Source organism: Talpa occidentalis, unplaced genomic scaffold, assembly GCF_014898055.3.
Source record: "Talpa occidentalis isolate TD23 unplaced genomic scaffold, MPIMG_talOcc4v2.1 talOcc4.2, whole genome shotgun sequence".
NCBI lineage: Eukaryota > Metazoa > Chordata > Mammalia > Eulipotyphla > Talpidae > Talpa > Talpa occidentalis.
Genome location: NW_023602073.1, coordinates 137,453,437 through 137,470,435, shown reverse-complemented (window position 1 = coordinate 137,470,435; position 16,999 = coordinate 137,453,437). Strand labels below are relative to the sequence as shown.

General features: G+C 35.9%; 1 protein-coding gene across 1 annotated transcript in view; it reads right to left on the bottom strand.

The window, feature by feature from the left end:
- UTRN (utrophin) overlaps positions 1 to 16,999 on the bottom strand; it is a 473,527-nt gene that overhangs the window by 118,219 nt on the left and 338,309 nt on the right. The window contains exon 54 of the mRNA XM_054698162.1: positions 14,424 to 14,580. Within this exon, the coding sequence (XP_054554137.1) occupies positions 14,424 to 14,580 (157 nt within the window). The remainder of the gene's footprint in view (positions 1 to 14,423; positions 14,581 to 16,999) is intronic.

The following is a 16,999-nucleotide window of genomic DNA, read 5'->3' as shown; positions in this document are numbered from 1 at the left end:
AGTGGAAAAAGACAGGATAAGAATCATGTACGCTATCAACACTCAATGAAACACAAATATGCAAAAAGGAAATAATGCAACATAAAAATGCCTGTACAACAGTGGTAAAATTGTGGCCAATTTTTCTTTATTCTATAAAATCTATATTTTATTCATAATTAAAAATTCTACTTTTAAGAAAATACATACTTGAACGTATCACATTCCATGTCAAATGGAATCAAGTTTATCTATCATTGGAAAAATTACTACTTTTAAATTCTACCCCATCAAAATTTTAATGATTTGCCATTTGTTTACAAAAATAATATCTTTGGGAGTAAACTTAATGGGCACATGCTTTATTGCCCTTCATCAAACCTATCACCTCATCCTCAACCCCATTCCCTACCCTATTCCTTCCTCTTCCACTTCCAATTCCCACCCAAGTAAACACCATCATTTTCAAATGTAATAGTTACATTTCTTTTCAAAGGGCATTATTATTAAGGTTACAAGTTACAAGTGTTTTATAAGCATACTTTTTATATCTATAACAATCATAAAACTTTCCCATCATGGTTTACTTCAGTGATCTTCCTGGAGCCACATTTATTTATAAAATGTAACACATGACAACATAGATGTTAAATGAGAAACCTCATATGTTTAAGCTATGCCAAATATCTGTTAGGAAACTTAACTCAACCAATGTTCATGGTGTCAAATTTCTACACAACACAGAGTGCAAATACTGAGTCTGGCAATATTCAGCACACAGGATAAAATAATAAGCTATATCTTAGAGTATCTCAACAAAAATAACCCAATTATTTCTCCCTCATACAAAATTCTTTCCAACCCTTAATTTGAATGTCTTCAGCAGCATTATATTAAGAAAAAAGGTAACCTCTTGGCTGACTAATAACAAAGCATAAAGCATAATGGTGTTAATTAATTTTCCTTATGATTTCAAGGATGCCATGTAATTGATATTATTTCTAGCTATTAAGAAAAGATTGTTTACATTTGTCAGCTATCATGTTTATTAAAACTCAGGTAGAGTACATGTAATCTCAAAATGTAAAATTCTCTCAAACATGAATAAATTAAAAGAAATATAGAGAACTAAAGAGAAACAAGGAACATTCACACCCAAGGCCATATTACCTTGGGGCCTCTTTCATTCATTCAACATTTGATAAGTATGATTGAGAATCTAGATTGTCAGGCATAGACAAAATGAGAATAGACACGAAGTGATTATGCTAGCAGATGATAAATGCTACGGAAAAAGAAAAAGATAGAACTGGTAAGAGATCAGGAGTACTGGAAGGAGGTTACAAATCAAGTTGAAAAGCCTGAGAAGGCTTCCTTGGAAAAAAAGCCAGCTATCAAACACTAGAAAACAGTTGCGTTAACTTGAGGGTAGAAGAGAAAGTATTCGAAAGCACAGGAGACAGCATGGTGCTGTGACTGAAGACACAAGGAACCAGGGTGGCTAAAACCAGTGTGTAGTAAGAGAGAAACTAGCAAGAATAAGACAAGCAAGGAGAGAATGGGGAGGTAGGTCAGATCATGTCAGGTATTCTAGAGCATTTGGAGGACTGTGGCTTTTTTTCTGGATGAGACAGGAAGCCACTGCCGATCTTTGATTTATCTGAGCACAAACACTAGTGCCAGAGTAGAAACTGCTGGCAGGAGGTAATCAGATTCAGACTTTATGTTTTGAATGTAGAGTCAACAATATTTCCTAGTGGAGTGAATATGAAAGATAAGACTGAAGGGGATTCTCATTTTTCACCTAGCAATCAGAATAAAAGGCTAGTAAGTGAAACAAGGAAGACTGGGTTGAAGATGGGTGAAAGCAAGTTCAGGAATTCAGTTTGGAATATTAAGTTCAAAGGACTATCAGATTCCCAAGTAGAGAGGACATGTAAACGGGTAGAAATCAGGGAGTGAGTAGCTGGCATACAGATGGCAGATAATACCAAGAGACAGAGGAGTTCAGGAAGAATAAGTGGAGAGAAAGTACTGTCCCATCCCTGGTGCATGCAATTTTAGGAGGTTGAGAAAAGAAGAGGAAACAATAAAGGAAACAGGAGAGTAAGATGAAAAGAAAATCTGGGTCCCACAGTGTCCTAGCAGGCAAATAAAGATAGTAGAACAGTTGGTGAGTCAATAGGGAATGGAGGATCCAGAACAGTCACATCTCAGCCAATACTGACAAATAGAAACATAACTAGTTATAAGAGGGGGGGGGGGACTCAGAATGACAGGCTTACCTGAGAAGAAGGCAGAGGCTTCTTTTTTTTGAAGATTTATTTTTATTTATACAAGAACCGGGTACAGGCCAGATGTGCGGGAGGGTGAGAGGATTCACCAGAGACAGAGCGGGGAACAGAACAGGCAGATCGATGGAAATACACTGCTGAGGGGAGCAGCGGGTGAGGCAGGAGAGGTCTGCCGAGCCATGTGGGTATATCCCCAGCTGGCTGGGATTGAACCTGTGCTGCAGAGAATGGAGACAGCTTCACAGCACTGTGCTCAACCACCTGCACCTCCAGAGAGGCCCGGCAGATGCTTCTTGAAGTAAGTTTTAAGAGACTTTAGTTATTGTAAAGGTATCATCTTATGTATGTTAAAACACACACTCATGTTTTTCTTCTTCATGCAAGGAAGTCTCACTATATAAATTGCAGCGCTCTGTGAATAAAATTGCAGGGCCCATTGTCCAAATAGTACTAAGAATTTCAAGATGGCGGTAGTAGAGTATTAAACCCAGTGCAGACCCAAGAGTGGAGTTCTGTGTGACTGTGACTGCAGGAAACACGCATCCATGAAGCTCTTTCTAAACACACACATCTGAAACTATAACAAATAGAAGTACTGCTGGTGCAGCAGGCCTCCTTAGCTTTTTCTTTTTTTCTTTTTAAAGCATTTAATTGCTTCTTGGAGAATATAAGCAAAAAAAAAAAAAAAAAGATCCAAACATAAGGAAAATCTGCTAAAATGTAATTCCTTTTTTTTCACAACTTGCTTTCCAAGCTATATCAGCATATATGGATCTGAAGTCATTACAGTATGACAGCAAAAAGGGCAGAAGAGTCATTAAATTTGACAGCACTAATAAAATTGCATAAAAAGAGGAAAGAAAACAGGCTAACTTTTCATTGGTATGCAGGCAAAGTAAAAAAAAAATTGCCTTCATAGTGCTTTAAAAGTTTTGGTTAACATTCCTAAATGAACATTTAATATATAAATTCATTTTGGTTCCACCTCATTAATATAATAAATGATGCCTGAATCAGAATACTAAATATGAATGCTAAAAATAAGACAGGAATCCTTTCTAATTTCTCACAGTAATAAAACAGTACTCTCCACTATAGTTTTTAAAGTATATGTACACATTAAAGTATTCCTTCCTACAGCAGATATAGTAAGTCTGCTATTATCAAGCACTGTATTGTGTGCTGAACTTGTATTATCTTTCTTTCAAGATAATCAGTAGGAAAGTATGCAGTGCCTTTTGCTCTAGTGAGTACTCCAAGTAGTACTATGGTTAATTAGGAGGATTTTCCCTTTAGGAGCCTGGTAACTCTCTTTAAAGAATTCTCATCCAAGGTCTCTTTTCTAGTCCAAAGGCAAATCTGCTCTATGCAGCCTTTTGCAATTTTCAATACAGACAATCATGACTCATCTGTGCCATCTGGTTGTGAGTTCAAGTTCACATTACAGTGCTTGTGTATTGTTCAAGTGCACTGTAGTTACCTGTTTTCAAGCCTGACTCTGATGCTAAATGGTGATTTCTGTGACAACAAAAGCGATCTTATGAAAAGATGCATCACCTGTGTGTAGCAAAGTATGTGGCAAACATCAGGTACCCCATAGAAGTTCCTCAGATGAATAAATGAACCATCAGATAAATGAAACTGTTTCTGGGCTAAGAGTGTTGCAGGCAGTTGATTAGGAATGGGATGAGTAGAGTGGGCTGCATCACTGGGCTTTAGAGGACTTTATGTCTTACCTACATTTGCTGTCCACTCTCAATTTCACCACCAGAGGGTGACAGCTACTAGGTGGCCTTGCTTCTCCCTCTAGACTTGCAATATTTTGGAATATTTGAGTAAGTTTCCAATGGTACTTATTAGGCTTAGGAGACAAATCCACGTGCAGATAACTAAATGTTGTGTGGCAAAGAACTGCAAACAAGTAGCAGCTTTACTAATAATACTGTGATTTATAGGAAATAAATATATTTGGTTATTCAGATGAGTAAAAGGTATTTCTCTATTAGTCTTCATCCAAGATCCTGTCTCACAGTTCACCCAAACCCTTGGAATACCGTAGTGTTATGAGTGCTATGATAGACAGGAGTGATATTTTCTAAGGGTTACGCTGCTGAGATGACTTATTGGAAGCACCTGACGAAGGGGGCTGGTTGCCAGGGAAACTAACATGAATAGAGAGCATAACTTCCAGTCCCACCCCAAGATGTCCTGGGAGTGGAGAGCAGCTAGATGTTAAGTTCAATTGCCAATGGCCAATGAGTTAATCATGCCTGTGTTGTAATTTTGCCATAAAAAACCTGAAGGAGGGGTTTCAGAGAGATTCAGGGTTGGTAAACACATGGAGATAAGGGGAGAATGATGTGCCTTTTCTCCATACCACACGTTTCTCTTCCAAGTGGCTGTTGATCTGTAGTCATTAGTGTTCTTTGTAACAATGATCTAGAAAGGAAACAGGTTCCCTGAGTTCTGTGTGCCATTCTTACAAATCAATGGAATTTGAGGGCCTCTCTGGTGGCACAGCAGGTTGAGCGCAGCGCTGTGAAGCTGTCCACAGCCTCTGCAGTGTGGGTTCAATTCCCGGCCAGTTAGGGAGATTCCCACATGGTGTGGGAGACCTCTCCTGTCTCGACTGCTGCTCCCCTCAGCTGTGTATTTCGGTTGTCTGCCTGTTCTGCTCCCCGCTCTGTCTCTAGTGAATCCTCTCACCCTCCCACAACCTCTGCCCTGTACCCCAGCTCTTGTATAAAAATAAATAATAAAATCTTTAAAAAAAAAAAAAAAACAACAACAAATCAATGGAATTTGAGGAGAGTATCTTAGGAACCTCTGATTTATAGCCGGTAGTTCAGAAGGACAGATGATAATCTGGGATTGCAATGGGCACCTTCAGTCTGAGAGGATTGTGGGAATATTCATTCTGTAGTCAATAAGTCAGAGGCCCAGGTGTCACCCTGGGTTTGTGGTGTCTTAAGTAGAGGACAGTCTTAGGAGACTGAGCCTTTAATCTGTGAAACCTAATACTCTCTGTGTAGACAGTGTTAGAATTTTGTTGAATTTTCAGATTCTCAGACATTTTTTCAGTGTCTGAGAATTGCTTGTTAATTTGGGGAGGCTTCCACCCACCCTTTTGGGAAACTGAGTCTAGGTATCCCACACATTAACACACCTCTAAAGGCTGTGTTTTGGGTAAGAAAGTCAATATAGGTGGCAAAGGTACAAGGTAGGTAGTGGTATTTGGAAATTAATTTTAGCCAAATTTAGCAAAAAGCCAATTTTTCACTTTAGGTAACTGTTATAAACAGCAAAATTTTAAAATTGCAGGTTTTTAGGCAGAGTTTCAGATTACTTAAATACAGAGAAAAATCACTATACACATACACAGACTAAACTGAATAGTGAATGATGCTGTTTAAAGACAATGCTCAAATTTGTTATTTTAATCAGTTAGTTTGTCTATGTATCTTGGCAATTCAGTTTAAGGCCAAATGCCCCAGCTTTCATATAATGATGTTTGAATGTGGGAATTAAATTTAGTTAAGCCAAGGACAGAGTAGCCCTAGGGAAATGAAAAATGCTATGAGAAATTATACCTGAATCAAGCACTTTCAATCATTCTTGGTGATTTCCACTTGTAAAATCAAAATGTATTCTATTGGAAAAGAGTGCTAGAGCTCTGACAACTGCCCAAACAAACATAATATTTATATTCTTATGAAAATGAAGTGTAAATTGAACAGTGAAAACTGCACCTGCAATTTTGCCCAATCTGCAATATTTTGCCCAACCTGCATTTTGCCCAACCTGCAATATTTGAAGTAAATCCATAACATTACAAATGACTACTATCTACACGGTAAATGCTCTCTAAATAATTGTTGATTGAATGATAACCTTGTATTCTGGAAAGAGAAGCTGCAATATAAATGACTTCACTTTCTATAAAACTTTAAAAATGAAACTAAGAGTTAAGTTATTAAACAGGGAAATAAAGCTATTCTAAAACCATCACTAAAAAACACTCTATATTTTATTTATTTTCTCTTTTTATTTTTTTTTTATTTTTTACATCATTGTTCATTTTTAAACAATATTTTAAAGTTGCTATTTATTCTGACATTGAGAGAACTACATGGGAATAAACATGACTGTTTATTTACAGACTGGTAGTTGTAGAGCTTGGAAGGTGATCCCTGTCTAATTTAGTAGGTTAATCCTAACTAGTTCTGCTGATCTGTCTTAGACAATAAATAACAGGTTCTAATATGATTTTATTTAATTTCAACAACACATATAGCCGAGGCAGTTCTAGAAAATAGTGATCGAAACTGTCAAGACAGATTCTCAGCAATTATGGGAGGAGATTCAGCCACTATTAACTGTGTAATTACCCTGTGCCAGGCCCCAGGGTCAGAGCCCTCTGAAGATTTCCCTTTCCTCTTCCTCCCCTCCTTCTGCTTTTCCTCCTCCTCCATCACTATCATCATCATCACTGTCATTATTATTATCATTCCTTAATGAGTCTGCCCATTTGTATGTGCTATTAAGTACTGGACAAAATATTTATTATCGTTGTCGTTGCCAAAAATGTATAATATTCTGAGTCACTGGTTAAAACACCCAAGAAAGTATAGGCTTTTAATTAAGGGTTCAAACCATATTGATGTTTCAAATATCAGTTCTGTAGACATTTCTATTATAGAAGAAAGTGATGCCAATTTGTGAGTCATTCAATTCAATACATAATAGAGAGATTTTGAGTAGAGACTTTGCTATGGGGCTGTCTGCTTGCTCATCAGCAGGACTGAATCTTTTTTCCCCTAGAGCATCAACCCTACTACTTTTCTTTTCTGCTTTGTTTCTATCTATAGATTATTTGTTGTAGTTTAAAGTTCATCTTTGTTATGTTTGGTTTTCTGGTTTTTATATATATAATTGCTGGGTGTTCATTTTTATATATATAATTGCTGGGTATATATACCAGGGGGTCTGAAGTATGACCTTACAATATCAACCTAACTGGAACTTTTAGAGTCATCACATAAATAGTTTATATATATATATATATATATATAAATACATATATAAATATATATAATCATATATTAATATATAACATATATAAATATATATATAATACGCCTTCTGGATACAGCCATGAGCACTGAGCATTTCAGTATAGCAATTGTTAAAATATGACACTGAAGAGTAGAGGCTGTGTCTTATTGCTCTTTACATATTCAGCATCAATTTCAATTTACAAGGCATTCAGTGAAGAATATGGGTAGAGCTGGCTGGCTAACTGGCTGGCTGGCTGGATGGATGAAGTGACTGGCACTACCATTATTAAAGATTGGTTATGAAAATGTGTTATTAAATCACTGATCTACATAGTAAGGATTATCATATAGAAGTATAGGTAGAAATTTTAAGACTTTGAAAATATGAGTTCTCATATAGAAACCCAAGGATCTGAAGTGACTGCACCCATAAATCTGAGAAACCAGTCTTTTAACACAGTTATCGGTTTCATAGTAACCATGGAAGCAGACATTTGCATGACCCAAGATAAAACCATGCAAATGTAAATGTAAGAAAATGTGTGTTAATTTTGTCCTTTTATTTATTATACAGCAGCAGTCAAATATTGCCTTTACGTAATTAGATTCACAGTTAAACATTTATAATTTGCCTATTAATCTTTGATAAGCTAGCTGATGACAGTGCTTGCAGATATGTCTTATGGGCTTGACCTTACCAAGACAAGCTGTTTTCTTTTATTAAGAACAAGAAATAAGTAATCTTCCAGTCTCTAGGCTCTTATTTTATTCTATATAACTTCTCAAAAATAATATTATTTCAATGACTTCATCCCATTTCCTGAGTAGTTGAAGTTATCTTTTAAGCATTAAGAGGCTAAAATAATAAAAGTAAGTTATGATAGCCAAAGTTATGGTACTCAAACATCATAAATTAAAAGGAAAAATACAAAATATGGACATGGAGTAAAATTAAAAATATACTAGAAAATATAAGTCCTAGTTTAAAGGCTAACTCCAACACGTATTGCTTATTGAGTACACACTATCTGTACTATGCTAAGTGGTTTGTATATACAGATGGGCAGAAATTGAACTGAAGATTGAAACAATATGCCCTAAAGCCTCACTGTGGCTGTGTAGTGAATGGGAAAGATGAGAATGTTAGAGGTTCAATAATTTTCAAAACAGGGGATTACATACCAAACATAATAACATAATAAACTTAAGATTAAAAAACAAAAAAAAAACCCAACTTTGTTTAAAATAATATTCCTCAAAATTTAAATTTGAGCTTATTTATGTAACATCAGTATGGGTGGTTTTAGATGTATCTTGTGGATGTATAATTGTCTTGTCTACAACAGGACATACGGTATCTCTTTTTATATTGATCTTTTAAAAGACTATGCACTGGCATTCCAGAATTGCATTTATGAGATCCTATCTCATGGAATAATTAAGAAATCAGCATTACATTTCTTTGTCTCTTTTAGAAAAAGACAATTCCATTTGGCAATCTCTAGATATTCTAATTTTGTGCTGTGATATTTTGTCAAGTAATTCAACTTCCCTAAGTAGTACTGTACTGTTCAAAACAAAGGAACTCAGACATCTACGTGAAGATGAGAAAAATGAGTTAGAAATCAATTAGAAGCTCCCCCTTTTTCTATGGGAAATTTAGAGAATAACAACTTGCCTAATATTAGGACCAAGTCATTTATGGGTTGATTTTGATTGATTCTAACTACATACTTTAAAGTCACAAGGCAAGAATTTTCTGAAGTCAAAAAGATTTTTCAAACTCTATTATGATAAAGGATTAAAATAGAAAGAAGTCAGAAAAAATTAGTTTGGAACAATAGACAAACTAAAAAAAAAAACTCGGTGCTAAATTTAGTGTAAACATACATGAGGACTATTTAAAACTGTATCATAATACTACAACTGAAAAGTTCTATAATCTGTTAGATAAAAAAGATTGGAAATAAATGTGTGCATGAACTGAAATCACGCCTGATCATGCCTGAATTATAACCAAGGGATCAAAGTTGGGGTGGGGGGTGTCTAAGAAATGGAGGTTAGGCAGACATCCAGAGACTTGGGAAAGCAACGTGCAGTCCACAGCTTGTTGGAACACAGAAAAGGGACAGGAACTGTAAGTTTTAGAAAAGTAAACAGAGACTCAACCCTGATTCCATGTCGACAGGAGTGTCTGTCCTCTCTGTAGAGTCTCCCCCACATCTTAGAAATTGCCAGACAAAGTGTATATATTTGTTGGGAGTGAGAGAGGAAGGATGAAAACTCAGATTCCATTAAACCACACTGTCATCTCATTTTCTTCCATTATACATAGGAGACTGGACTAAATTACTTCTTGGGTTCCTTTTGGTTCTGAAATTGATCCTAAGTTGTTTGTACACACCACCATCAACAAGGACCCCCACCTCCCTGCCCTCACACATACTAGATTTCTCCAATGAAAAAAAATCTCAAGACAGGGGTAAAGAAGTCTTCAATGATAATGAAAAGGATAAATTGCCCTGGACAGCTGTCCTTGGACACCCAGAGGAATTCTGATTTTAAGAAAACATTGAGGATCGACTGGAGAATTAGCTTAGAAAACTGGCAAGGCTGAGGTTCAGCTACAGTACTGTTCAATGATTATGGTGGGCAAAGTCCAGTAAGAAAGGTAAGCAATTTGGGTAGATGCCACATATTTAAATATTGCCCCAATCGTTATTAACACAGAGTGATTTAGTCTAATTATAATAAATTATAATTTATAAAAAATATATTTGGAAACAGGGTTTTTAAAGAGGCAACTTAGTTAAAATGAGGGTGGGTCCTAATCCAATAGAACTGGTGTCCATCTAAGAGGGTATTTTGAGCAATTTTAAGATACGGATATTTACAGAAGAAAGAGGAGAGACAGCCAGGGGAGAAGGCAACCCAAGGACAAAGGGCCCAAAGAGACCACCAAGCGGATACTTGATCTTAGACATCTTGCCTCCAGAAGTATGAGGAAAAAAATCTCTGTTGTTCAAACCAAACAACCAATGCATGAGCTTGGTTTTGGTGGTCATAGCAAAATTAACGTCCATCACCACAAACTACTCTAAAATACATTTCCTAATTTATTTCCCCTAATATCTCAGCTTGCTTAGTTCTCATAGTTATTTATGAAACTCTTTTCAAAACACTGATAATATATAATATTGATAAATCCTATCATTTTGGATCATTAATAAATTGGTAAACAGACTAGGAAAGACCACAGTGACTCTAGCAGTGCTAGTCATGTGATTTATCTAACACATAATTCAGAAAGTCAAAAGAAATACAGACCATTAAATGGAAACACCACTCATTAATGAGAACATCCCTCAGTGGTTCAACAGTAGTCTGGATCAATAGTAACCTAGGGGGTCTCCCCAGTGGCGCTGCAGTTGAGCACTGGGTTGCAAAGCTGCTCGCAGCCTCTGCAGCGCCAGTTCAATCCCCGGCCGCCGGGTGAGGGTCATGGCGCGCAGACCTCTCCTGCCACCCGCTGCTCTCCCCAGCATTGACTTGTCAGTCTGCCTGCTCTGCTCCCTGCTCTGGCTCTGGTGAATCCTCTCACCCTCCCGCGCATCTGACTGTACCCAGTGCTTGTATAAATAAATAAATAAATCTTAAAAAAAAAAATAGTAACCTAGGTTCAGACGTGGGCACCAAGGAATTTAGAGAGCAGGAATAATCTATATCTAACTTGGACTATTTCTCTGCCCATCTCCAGCTAAGGATTCAATGATCCATAGATCTATCTAAGATTCAATGGATGAAAAGGATGGGAAGTCATGACTGCATTAGAATCCCCAATTACACCACATTGCCCTACTCGTAATCATTATTTTGACAACTGGCTTTCTCTCCAACTTATGATGATTTTATCACGCATGTAGTTAATCCTCCATCACCCCAGCCTCTCAGCCACTTGCCCTGCTCTCCTCCACCAACCTTGTTCTCCTCCGATAACCCTGTTCTCCACCCAGCTGTGCAACTCACTGTCAAAAAACACCAGATATTGTCCTTAGCAACATCTTATGGAGTCCATAAACTCCATTTCTAGCATCCCTTCTCTGACCTCCACCTGCTTCTCTACAGGATTTCCCCTCCGCAAGTTTCCCATTTGAACAATTCTGAATTCCACTGAGGTGTCCAAGCCACTGGCAACACATGCTTTTCCATCTCTCATCTCTCATATCTTCACGTCTCCCCTTACTCAACTTCCATTCCACATGTGATCACTACTATAACTTCCTAGTATTTCTTTAAATCTCTTGTAATTTTATCTCTCCCTTGTCCCTCTCTTTCTCCTTCACATTTGTAAATTCAGTTCTCCAGTTAACTCTTCCCCTTCACAGAAGCAACTAAACACAGATGAAGAAAAATATTGACATTGGCTGTTCTAACTTCAAGTTCATGAGAACTGAACTCAAGCTGGCCCATCACACCACCTGTGGTCTTGTTATACATTATTAGCTTATGAACTCACTCACTTTTGCACTATATTTTCTATCTTCCCTCTACTCAGACCTCCACATTTTTCTCCCTATTCTTATATTCAGTGGATGACTCTGCTTCTTATTTCATCGAGAAAATAGTGGTAATAAAAAGAGAATATCTATGCTATGTATTATTATATATTATCAGACTGCACCCATATATTTCACATAATTTTTTTCACATAATATATTTTCTGTTAAAATATATGAACTCTTTGTCCTCCTAATTAAGCCCAACCACTCCACTGACACAATGGAACCCCCCCATCCCCATCACTGTTCTTGCATGGCCTCATCTCATCTATATCATTGCCTCCCACCACTTCACAGGATCATTTCCATGAACACAGATACGTGTTGGATGGCAAGTTAATAAGGTAAAGCATTTAAACACTTTACAAAACCACTATTTCACCCCACATTCCCCGTCTAGCTATTGCCTCAATTCTGTTTCCTTTGTTGTAAAAAAAAATCCATGGAAGAGTTTTCTATATGTCCTCTGCTCATATTCTCTCTTGAATCTACACCAATCCTAATTCCAGCTCCATCATGTCAATGAACTGATTCTTGTCAAGGTCAACAAGACTGTCTTTAGCTGGTCAAGTCAACTTCTTAGCAATATTTGATGTTTGTGATTATACCCTCCATCATGACATATTTTCCTTTGATATTCTAGATTGGTTCTTGCTTCTTCTATCTTTTGGTTCTGCCTTCTCTCTATATCCTTACAATCGCTAAAGCTAGGGTGGCTCAGGGTTCATATCCTGGAATTCTTGCTTCTTTAGATGACCTCAATAAATTCCAGGGATAATATATATGCTGATAATTGATCCAGCCCTGATCTTTCCCCTAGCTTTAGACTTAAATATCCAGCTGTCTATAAACATCTTAAGCTTAAAGTATCAAAAAAAAACCCAAAAAACAAAAAACCACAACTCTTGAATATCTATCCCAGATGCTCATTAAATATGGCCTGTGTCTTTCTGTTCCCTTTGCCCGAAGAGTTCCTTTCCTTATTCAGGTCTCCATTCAAAAACCACCCCATTTACCATCCTGGCCTTCTCTACATAAGTCTCACCTCCTGTTGCTGATAGTGTCCCACCCCCCTCTCTCTCCTGATCTTGCCTTACTTCTTTATGGCACTTATCATGATGGGATACATTATCGCATACAGTGCTCCAAGATGGAGCACTGATTGTGAAGTACAATCTAAAACAAGGTAACCGTGCTGGTTACCAGCACTTACAGAGCCAGCACTTACTACAAAGACTTGCTGAGGTCAGAAGAGGAAAACCATTTTGTGCCTCAAGATTTAATTGAAACTAGTAGCACATGGCTGCAGGCAAATTATATTCCTTACAGAGCAATTCCATTAGAATGCTTTGTAGTACTCTATTTCCTCACTAACATCTGACTCCATAAAAAGGACACAATAGTTAATAGAAGGGAAAGCTGGAGGAAAAGTATGAGGAAACATTTTCTTAAATTGTATTTTAAAATATTCTATCATCATCATCATTATTATTGCATATTAATTTTGCACATTACACACCAACAGTATTCCCTTTCCTTATCTGAGTGCTATTTTTCTAATACATTCACTTTTCAAGTAGAAAGACAAAAATAACCCAAATAATAATTTGAACAACCTAGTCAAAGGGTTTGAAACAAAGTAAGGTTTAGTCTTTTAATTTTGCACTGAAGCAACTTATTACACAGATGTTATCTTCTTTAGATGATGCATGCATCATGTTTATCACTCCTTAAAAGTGAATAAAATTCTCACATCACATTATATGGATAGATTTAGAATGATAACTTGCATTGTATGTAAAGAGTAGAAGCTATATGACAAAACAAGCTAATAAGCAATGTATGAGATAATGGATAGGAAGGAATATTAAATAAACTAATGGAAAGTTAATAAGGCAAAATATTTAAACAATAGATCTAGTAATTTAATGTGTCAGTTGATAACATTTCAGCATATCTTTTAGTTACAGTGAAAACAAATTTGCAGGGACAGAAAATTGAGCAGATAATAACACGATTCAGAAAAATGAAACATATCAATCGTTATAAATACAACAGTGTTCATTTGAAGACTTAAATCTATTCTATTTTCATACTACCAAATTCCTTATACTCTTTTTTATGAGCAAATTCGTTTGTCATTTTTATAACTTTATGATTTCTGAACTTAAGGTTAGCTTGTATTGAAAATGTTTCCTCCAGTATATTAACATTTAAAATCAGAAAATTAAATTTCATTATAAGTTAAGAGGATTATTCTGCAGATATCTGTAATGTCTGAAAAAAAATTTAGGTAAAGATGAAGAGACACATTCATTTGAAACAAATGCAAGTAAGGCATGAAATTTAAATGCCAAGATACTGACCTCTAGAACAAGGGTGGGGGAACAGTGATACTGGTTCAATTCTAATGTATATATAAAAGTATTCTTATATCTATCTAAAATTTTATCTTGAGTATTTATTTTGCCATAATTGAAATGAAAAAAAAACAAAACAAAACAACCCACCCCCATCTCATGTGGGCAACTTACTTTACAGTGATCATACTGGAGCTGTAAGGCAGGAACATCCCCCCCAATGGGCATTTGCTTTTTAAGCTCTTCATCTTTAATATTCAGCCATTTGATCAGTTCTTCTAAAGATGTCAGCAACCTGTTCCACTTCTCAGCACTGGCCTCCAAATGAGCCCTGTTGAGAGAAAACGCCAACCACATTTCAAAGCTTGAATTACCTTAAAAGAATTATATACTTTCTTTCAGCCTAGTAATCTTATATGAACATTCATACCCAAGAAAGAAGTCAACCCTTTGTAAAAGAAAAATTTCACATATGAAAATTATAGTATTTATTTAGTTATTTGACTAAGGTAGAATAGGTTGCTTGTGGTTATGGGAATAACCTGAATATTCGTAATATTTATTGGTAATGTATATCAAAATAGTAAAATATATACCTCCATACTACAAAGGCATAAATCTGAAGCTTTCAAAAAGAATGTTCACAATATAATCCAAAATTATAAAGCAATTTTAGTAGTTTAAACATAGTGCATATATGCACATTCCAATATAATTTCACTTATATATATGAAGAGAGATAGAGAAAAGGAAATTATACACAAATAAAAGGTTTAGAAAGTACATACCAAGTGTGGTTACTGCTGAGAATACTTCCTTCATTTAAAAAAATTTTTTTGTACATACGGACTATTCACAACAGACTGTACTACTTTTTTTTCCAACAACAAAAAAGCCCATTAGTTTTTTTAGGAAAGAAAATTATTAATGTCTTAATTTCTCTTATAACTAAATAGATTGAAAGCAGAACATCACCAACACGTATCATAAAAAATTGAAAAACAATAAGGAATTGTTTAGATAGTACACTATTTGGTATAAGACTGATAGATGCCCAGTGATGAATGCCCATTAGGAATCAAAAACAACTGGATATAAATCACTGATTATAGTACTTTGTACTCTGATTTAAAGGTGAGGCTTTGGTTCAATAATGTCTTCTGGTTTTAACAAAGAAAAGTAGCTTCACATTCCTTAATTATGAACTTCACTAACAAGGAGCCATGCTTAGAAAATTGTTTTTATGTGATTAAGTTTCCAGTAAGAGCAAAAACCCTTGAGAAATATAAGTAAAAACAAGAATTTGTTAGTTGCCCTTACTAGGAGGAAATCCACTAATCTAGTCTCAAGCCCACACCACTTAAACTGCATCAGAATGGAAGAACTCCACAAATTCAGGGAATCAGCATTTACTCAGGCCTGCATTACTCAAAGGACAGACCCTGAATGTGGACTTAGGTTAAGTGCCCAATACATGAAATGAAGTTACCTCAAGTGTCCCTGTCCTTTCAGGTTGAGAGATTAGGTTTCACATCCCAAAAATATGCTCACCTTACACTTGGTATTAAGATTCCACTTCCACAAATACACTCCTTTACTGAGCGGTATGAGGGCCCCCAAGCAGGCACAGCTACTACTACAGCCTCAGCTCTGTCAGTAATTTCCTTTATGGACATCTGATCTACCTGAGCCTCTGTTTCAAAGCTGACAATGCTGCTCGAGTTAATTTGAACAAATATTTCCCCACTGGTCTCATTAGGTGGTGCTCTCAGTAATAAATATTGAAAAATACCGTAAGTCTGTATTGAAAAGTTCATAATGTTTTCAGAAGAACTAAAATTCTTTAGTTAATCTAGTTTTTCTCTAATTTATAAAATAATGACCACAGTCTAACAGCCAATATTTTTGGCTGAAAGAAAAAAAGTATGAGTGATGCTATTTCTAAAATACCATGACCTGGCTGGCAACCAGTTCAGCCAAAAAGCCAAGGATCCTACAATATTTATACTTACTTTCTCCATCAGCTAATAAAAAACAAGCTATTCAAACTCCAAAATTCTATGTTTAATTCAAAGCATCTACAAATGAAATAAAAATAATGTGTAAATAAAGAATTCTGAAGTATTTAACAATTTGGAGATTATATGATTTAAAATTTTATTTTATTATCTTGCATTTACAATGTTTTCTATTTAGTCTACAGGTGCTATCAATGACCTCATGTAACAAAATTGTGATTTAGCAAGATCCCAATTCTGCTCGACTGGCAGCTTTCTTGTGTTCATATTGAGTAATTTTAGGGCAAACTGCAATTACCTCACCCTGACAAACAACAATTTCACTGTGACAGAGAAATAAATAATTTCAATTATATTAACTGAAAATTCTCTTTGCAGTTACAAACCATTTTGCCACAAGTATAACTACCAAGCTATTGCAATTTCTTTCTGGCATTTTAAAACACACACACATTACAGCTGGAAATCACAGACTATTTGATCCTCTACTTTCAATGTGTGTAGTTTAAGTCTCTAATCAATAACTAAGCCAATCGTTACATTCCTTTGAAATCCAGTTACACACAGTCATTGAATAGAAGAGCATACAGATATCCTTTCCTACACAATTAACTATTTTGACTGCACAAGAATAATGATATTGGTCATTGAAACTTACGGTACTCAGCACCTGAATCACTGTCTATAAAAATGAAAGCAACATTTTTTAAGAGAGATATTTCAGTGACTTTG